Source organism: Triticum dicoccoides, chromosome 2B, assembly GCF_002162155.2.
Source record: "Triticum dicoccoides isolate Atlit2015 ecotype Zavitan chromosome 2B, WEW_v2.0, whole genome shotgun sequence".
In the NCBI taxonomy this organism is placed as follows: Eukaryota; Viridiplantae; Streptophyta; class Magnoliopsida; order Poales; family Poaceae; genus Triticum; species Triticum dicoccoides.
The window spans coordinates 240,547,230-240,554,638 of record NC_041383.1 but is presented as its reverse complement, the minus strand read 5'-3'; the positions used below and the strand labels follow the sequence as shown (position 1 = coordinate 240,554,638).

At 44.8% G+C, this 7,409-nt stretch overlaps 1 protein-coding gene across 1 annotated transcript; it reads right to left on the bottom strand.

The window, feature by feature from the left end:
- Nucleotides 1–2,504: 2,504 nt before the first annotated feature.
- LOC119363302 lies at nt 2,505–7,143 on the bottom strand. The gene is made up of 5 exons (XM_037628627.1): nt 6,815–7,143; nt 5,943–5,992; nt 5,492–5,569; nt 4,004–4,628; nt 2,505–3,654 (listed from the first exon to the last, which is right to left on the bottom strand). The coding sequence occupies exons 1-5, from the start codon at nt 7,052–7,054 to the stop codon at nt 2,818–2,820; spliced, it is 1,830 nt and encodes a 609-aa protein (XP_037484524.1). The 5' UTR covers nt 7,055–7,143; the 3' UTR covers nt 2,505–2,817.
- Between the last annotated feature and the right edge of the window lie 266 nt (nt 7,144–7,409).

Here is a 7,409-nt window from a genome sequence, read left to right as displayed (position 1 = left end):
AGCAGCAAAGGGCCTTTCGTGCCTGTTAAAATCTCGAGACGAGTCATCAAACCTTAATGGAGTATAAGTGGCACCCTAGGCGCCACATGTAAACCATCTTCTTTTTGCAGATGACAGCCTATTGTTTTTCAAGGTGAATAGTGTGGGAGCAGATGAGGTTAACCAGGTCTTGGACATCTATTGTCAAGCCATGGGACAATGTATAAACTACGGTAAATCATCAATATTTTTCAGCAAGGGTGTTCCGGAAAGTGTTCGAGATGAAATCAAGCAAACTCTCCAAGTCCCTAATGAATCTCTAAATGAGAAATATTTGGGTATGCCTTCTGATGTGGGATCTTCAAAGAACGAAGCTTTCAAGTTTTTGAAAGATAGATTATGCAGTAAAATACAAGGGTGGATTGAAAAGACACTCTCTACAGTAGGCAAGGAAGTATTGGTAAAATCGGTGGCACAAGCTATACCTGTTTTCTCCATGTCTTGCTTTAAACTTCCGAGGGGACTTTGTGAACATCTCAATATGCTAATAAGGAAGTTTTGGTGGGGCAGCAAAGATGGTCACCGGAAACCAAGTTGGGTATCTTAGGAGGCAATGACTCAACCGAAGGCTATGGGTGGATTAGGCTTCAAAGACTTTGAACTTTTTAACCTTGCAATGCTAGCAAAACAGGGCTGGAGAATTTTGCAACAACCAAACTCGTTGAGCGCCCGGATTCTAAAGAGTGTGTAATTCCCAGATTCAACGATATTGCAAGCGGAGTTAGGCTCCCGCCCAAGTCAAATATGTAGAGCTATCAAAGAAGGAGTGGATATTTTTGAAGTTGGGTCTGATAAAACGCATTGGTAATGGGAATACTACTGGTGTATGGATGGATAATTGGATACCCAGGGATGAAACGCTCCGATCTTATGGAAGCAAGGTTGCTAATCCACCAAGGCTTGCTTCAGACTACTTCAACTTAAGTACCGCCTCATGGGACAAGCAAAAAGTTGAACAAACTTTCATGCCTATGGATGTTGAAGCTATCCTAGCGATTCCTATCTGCACCCACAACTTTGATGATTATTGGGCTTGGCACTTCGAAAGAAGCGGCAACTTTACAGTCCGCTCGGCGTACAAAATGATGGTGGCGACACGAAATCGCAGGGGAGCTTGGCTTGAAGGAGCGGCAGGACCCTCGACTGTGCGTAATGAAGAGAAGTCATGGAAGCAACTGTGGAATGTGCAGGTACCAGCAAAAATCAGAATGTTGCTGTGGCGATTAGCAAGACAATCCCTCCCTATAGAAGATGTATGAGCTCACCGTAATATGTCTACCACTAGCTCTTGTTGTTTCTGTGGCTCGCAAGACTCTTGGAGACATTCCCTCCTCGAGTGTTCAGTGGCAAGATGTGTATGGGCGTTAGAAGATGGTGAAACGGTGGACCGGATGATCGCCACGAAGGAACCAAACGCGAAACAGTGGATCTTCACTCTCATGGCGTCTTTGATTCATAGCAGCTTTGTCCGAGTGGCGGTCACTCTTTGGTCCATCTGGGCGGCACGACGAAAGTATATACACGAGAGAATCACACAAAGCCCGCAGGCCATTTCTCTTTTTGTGAGCAGGTTCATCAAAGAACTAGAGCTGATTCATGCAAAACCTCAAAACAATTTGCAGGGAGCCCCTCAGGTAAATATGGCAGCACATGCAAGGCCAAAAGCACCAGCGGCGGGATTTGCAAAGATCCATGTCGATGGAGCGGTCTTTCGCGATCGACGAGGGTCTGCGGCGGCGGTATGCCGGGACCAGGCGGGAAATTACCTGGGAAGTTCTGCTCTGGTTTTGCCAGGGATCATCAACCCTCCTACATTGCAGGCAATTGCATGTAGAGAAGGCCTCGCTTTGGCTGATGATCTTCTCCTGGGGAACCTAATTGTCGCGTCTGATTGCAAGCAGATTGTTGATGACATCAAGCTCGGGAACCCAGGATCTTATGGTTCGGTGATAACAGAAATTAAACTTCGCTCTTTGGATTTTACTTGTAATTTCGTTTTTGAAAACCGTTCTTCACATGGTGAAGCTCATAGTTTAGCTAAGCATGTACTCTCTCTCGGTGCGGGCCGCCATATGTGGTTGGCTAACCCTCATGATCCGAATTGTATCCCACTTCATGTGGCTTATGATCAATAAAGCTTAGCTTTGTCCTAAAAAAAAGGCAATGGGCACTTCCACGTTGCATTGCATGACACTAGCTCATTTTGGAGCGTGGCATGAATGCATATATGTTGGATTTGTTTCTGGTAGTAAAATCTTGAGATGATAGTAATTGTTTCTATAGCATGTATGTCCTTGTCAAAATCTTCTTTGATTCCACATACAATAAATAAATTTGTAGTATATTTGTGCTTGTTATTAAAACAAATAATTAAATATTTATTACTAGAAATCACCTGAAAAATATGTCATGTAATATTTGTAGACATATCTATAATGGCTATGTCCACATCATCAACACTTGTCTCCAAAATTCTGCGATGCCATATACTTGACCAACGAAAGTTCTATGGGTATTACATACAGTTATATAACACAGACACATGTATAGCGCCTAACAACTCGGATCACATCTCTACAGGCAAAAAGCTGCGGTTCATCTAGCTGACCTTGAACAAAACACCAGGAAAACCACCACTCCTTCCTGTTACAAAACATCCTGATTCCCTGACCTAGTCTTTGACAGGGTGGTACACAACACTGGATGGAGCTACTCTAGGACCTCCTTGTAGGATTTGTACACAACACTACTGCATATCCGCCGCGTTGCTTCTCCCTGTCACCGTCGAGTCCTCTTCCTGCCTTTGCTAGGACTGTCTTGCGGCCGCGGTGCAGCACGCTTCTGACCACTCTTTGGAGGCCGCCCGACCCCTCGCTTCTTGGCGGCTGGCGCACTTCTCTCGACAGTTTCTTCCTCAGCTGTTGCCGCTGCATTGGCGTGGACGTCCCTGGTCTCGCTCTCACCCTGACTGACAATGCTTCCAGTCTCCCTTGAGGAAACCTTGCTTCTCTTTGCATCACGAGGCACATGACGTACTGGCGGCAATGTTCGAGAAATCTTCTTGGATGCAGGGGCACTAGTGGCCCCAGCCGCCACCTTCTTGCTTACAGGGTCACTTGCTACCCTTGCAGCGGTCTTCTTGATTACGGCTTCACTAGCTATCCCTGCCCCGGTCTTCTTCATCACAGGCTCACTTGCTATCCCAGCCATTGTCTTCTTTATTACAGGCTCACTAGCTATCGCTGCCATGGCCTTCTTTAATACAGGCTCAGCAGCTATCCCTGCAGCAGCAGTCTTCTTGATTACAGGGCCACTAGCGATCCTTGCCTTGGTCTTCTTGATTACAGGGTCACCAGCTGTCCCTCCCGCTTCACAATTCATGGAGAGAACAACTGAACTCTGTTGCAACGTTTTGCATATGAGACCTCGAAGTTCGATTGCAGCCATGTGCTCCAGTGTGGCCTTTGGAAAAAAAGTGAGGACATTATTCACAAACACAAGCATGTCTTTTAGGAGCTCCTTGGCAGAAGAGATAGCACCACTCTTGATCTTTGAACGAAGGATTCGGAAATCCATATGCTGACGGATCATCTTCTTGTATCTAGCTCTCTTCCGCTGTAGATGGAAACAATTGGACATAAGATGACAAAATCAGAAGTACCTGTGCTATTATGTTCATCTCTAGAATAGATCAACTGTACAGAAGATTTGAGCCACTTAAAAGTTCTCTTTCAGAGCATATAATATTACTATGTACAGTTTACCCAATCCGCCCACACTAACCAACTATAGTGTAACTCAGGTAATAAGAAAACGAAAAGGAAATTCACTATGTCCACAAAGATCTGACTTTCTTGATCCTCTCAGAACAAATAGCGGGCAACTCCAATAATTTTTTTTAAAAGATAAGACTACAATTTAAAACGCCCACTGAAGCAGTACGGATACAAGACTGATTAAATACCTGGATATCAATTTGATGTTGCAACATCTTACAGTCACCTTGAGCGGATATACTATTCATAATATCTGCCAATTTTGGTTTTGCTCCCTCGCACGCAGATACACCAGGCTCTATCTTTGGATTTTTCAGTTCCTTGATGCAGACTTCAGATGGAACCTCTCTCTGTACGCATGGAGCTTTGCACACAGATACACCAGGCTCTACCTTTGGAGTTTTCAATTTCTTCATGCAGCCCTCAGAGGAACCCTCTCCCTGTATGCATGGCGTAGATGTATTTTCACCATCTCTGCTACTATCAACAGCCATCAGAATAGCCCTTTTATCCCTCAATCCCCTTTTCTTTCTAGAGCCCCAAAGCAAACCATCTTTGGCACAGAGCTTCTTTTCAGCATGGGGCTTTGATAATGTCTCTGCTGATGTATTTTGAACTTTCTGAGATTTTTGACTGTTGCTTGCTTCCTCTGTGAAACTAGCAGCGGATGATCTGTCTTTGGACAATTCTTTGCTCGAGGAAGTAGTATCAGCTGCATTTTCAGTGTGTGAACATGATTCAGTGTGACATCCTAAGTTATTACCATTATCATGTTTGCTATTGCTGAGACTCTCGATCACAGACTGCAAGGACCTGGAACAGGGAAAAGCCAAATCGCACATTATTAAACAAAAAGAAAATTTTCCAGCCAGATGGCATAAGTAGTGTCTAAGATAACTTTCACTTGGCTTCAAGATGACAGAATAATATAAAAATATCTAAACTACTAATTTAGTACAAGTTGTGTTGGGATACTGATCACCTTAACCATCCATGAAACCTGATCAACGACGATAACAAGGTGGGACTTTTTCTCATGACTGCTAATTATATTTTATTTGTCTTAAGTTCAAAGAGTGTTTAAATAAGCCATATAATTAACCCCACTGTATAACATGATTAATCTAATGTTTGCAGGCCTGGCGCAGTGGTGAAGTCCTCCCCACTTGTGCCAAGAGGTCCTGGGTTCGAACCAGCCTCTCTGCATTGCACTTTGCAGGGGTAAGACTAGGTTCCTATAATCCCTCCCCAGACCCCACCTTGTGTGGGAGCTTCTATGCACTGGGTCTGTCCTTTTTGCATTTTTATTTGGTTCTATTTATCAAAATTTAAATTCTTCAAAAAGTGCTCCCAGCCCCTCAATCTCTCTCCCCTGCCTCATGCCCTTCCCTTCATACATTTCCTTGAACTTCAGTCTATATGAGAAAAACTAATGACTAATTATCAGCAAAGACGATTTCGGAGGAGCTATTTTTAATCAACTTCTATCATTCTTTCAGTCATCTGGTCAATGGCTAGTTTAGCTGATGCATTATGTATAGAGAAAGACGTGCATTGCACGTGCAGGACAATAAGTAACTAAAATATATCCAAAACAAATTATGAAGATTACATGTGAAAATGCCAAAAAAAAAAAAAACAAGAACAAGGTGTATATTGACATACTAAGTACTAACCCAATAAAACTTTCTGATTTCCTCAGCTCCCTTTTCAATTCAGCAACTCTCTGCTTGCGAAGCTCCTCAAACCAAGCACTGCAATGAAGCAAATACAATGCTAAGTACTATTACATCATTGTAGAAGTTACTTCGCTATAGAACACAAAACTATCTATGTTAAACTACAGTCCGTTGAAATGTTCTGCGCATATTGGCTAAGATACTAAAATTTGCATACGAGAATGTTGATAATCATTATTGAATATATTTCTTCTTCTATCACCTCTACCTGATTCCCAGTCCTGCCCAGTGCCAATGATAGATTAACATTGAAAATTCTTCTACCAAAAAGTCAAACATTGTCCTTGGAATACATCATGGTATGTAGTATACACAACCTCAAACTAAATGGGAAGATCATTAACATGGACAAGTTAGTACAGACATCACAGGGATAGGTAACACTTACTCGCATGCAGAGTAGCGTGCTTGAATCTCTGAAAATTTTGCTTCGCATTCCTGCAAACAAGAAAAACAGCCAACCAATCAATACTGTAACTTCTTCCAAACATGAGATGGGACAGGCCGTAAGGGATTCAAGTTCCCTGCTCCCCACACAATTTCAAAATTACAAATATTTTGATCTGTAAAAGCAACTGTGCGAGTGTTCAAAATGTTTCTGTGTATAGGCACAGAGCTCCCACATATCCAAACTGTTGGACAAATTGCGCTGGGTAATTGGTACCAAAGCAAGCAAAAATTGTGCAACCTGTGTCGTACTGTAATTATATAATATAGGACCAACTGAAATTGACCACATTCTTCCTCACAAAGAAATGAAGAAATTATGCCACATTCCATCGGTGGATGGTGGTTGGGCGTTGATTCAACTCGTTTGGTTCAAGTCATCATTTGCTGCATTTTCAGAACGCGGAACTCATGATCAATCTACGCTCACAATCTCTAAAATGGCAGCCTAAGCACAATCTCTAAAATGACAGCCTAATCACAATCTCCAAAATGGCAGCCTAAGCACAATCTCTAAATGACAGCCTAATCACTATCTCTAAAATGAGAACCTAACATTTGCTCTGCATCCCTACGAAACCATTCTACATCAACAAGGCCGAGGGTGTATCTCCAGCAATGATCACGAAACCCTAGCCAGCACCAAGCAATCCCTCCCAGCCCCAAGGATAACCATTTCGGCATCCCTAATAATACGAAAAAAATTGAATATGTGCCCTAATCCGCCCTTATCGAAGCAACATTACAGGCACGCGACCCGCAATCGTAATCGACCGAGCAGTATCAGGCTAGGGTTCGGCCGTGGGGGCGGACCTTGGGCGAGAAGGAGCACGGGGAGCGGGCGCGCAGCTCGGCGGCGACGGCGCGCCAGTCGGCGGCGCCGTGGCGGAGGACGGCGCCGCCGAGCACGAGCTCCTCCCACGTGCCCCAGGCGGCGGCGGCCGCGTCGTCGTCCTGCTCCTGCTTGACCACCACAACCACCATCGGACGGGGCGCTCCCTCGTCCGGGCACCGAGGAAATCGGTCGCCCTTTTTTTTGGGTCGGGGCGGCATGCGATCGCGGACGGGCGAGGCGATAGGGGAGGCCAAGCCAGGAATAGGACGAGTCGGAAATGGAGGGAGGCGGTCCGTCAGGGTCGTCGCGGTCGGCCTCTGTATCTCGGTCTCTCCTCTCTCCCCACTTTCTTTCCGTCTCTGGGAGTGGGCTGGGCGCCTGGGCGGGCGGTGCCCCTGTCTCGCCCATTGTTTTTTCTTTTCTTTTGGCGTGGGTTCTGGATTTTAGATTCTTCTACTATTCTGGGTTCGTGCTAATCTAGGACGTGCGGTGGTGGAGGCCCACGCCACTCTCACCCAAAGCCTTTTTTACTCGCTTCGCTAGTATGTGCCCAATGTTGACTGAGATGAGGCA

What these genes read in the sequence shown, in the direction of transcription:
- LOC119363302 (XM_037628627.1), bottom strand. Translation starts at nt 7,054, where the DNA reads ATGCCGCCCCGACCCAAAAAAAAGGGCGACCGATTTCCTCGGTGCCCG. An exon ending in GCACGCTACTCTGCATGCGA is followed by an intron (nt 5,570 to 5,942) that starts GTAAGTGTTACC and finishes GCTTCATTGCAG; the next exon opens with TGCTTGGTTTGAGGAGCTTC. An exon ending in AACATCAAATTGATATCCAG is followed by an intron (nt 3,655 to 4,003) that starts GTATTTAATCAG and finishes TTCCATCTACAG; the next exon opens with CGGAAGAGAGCTAGATACAA.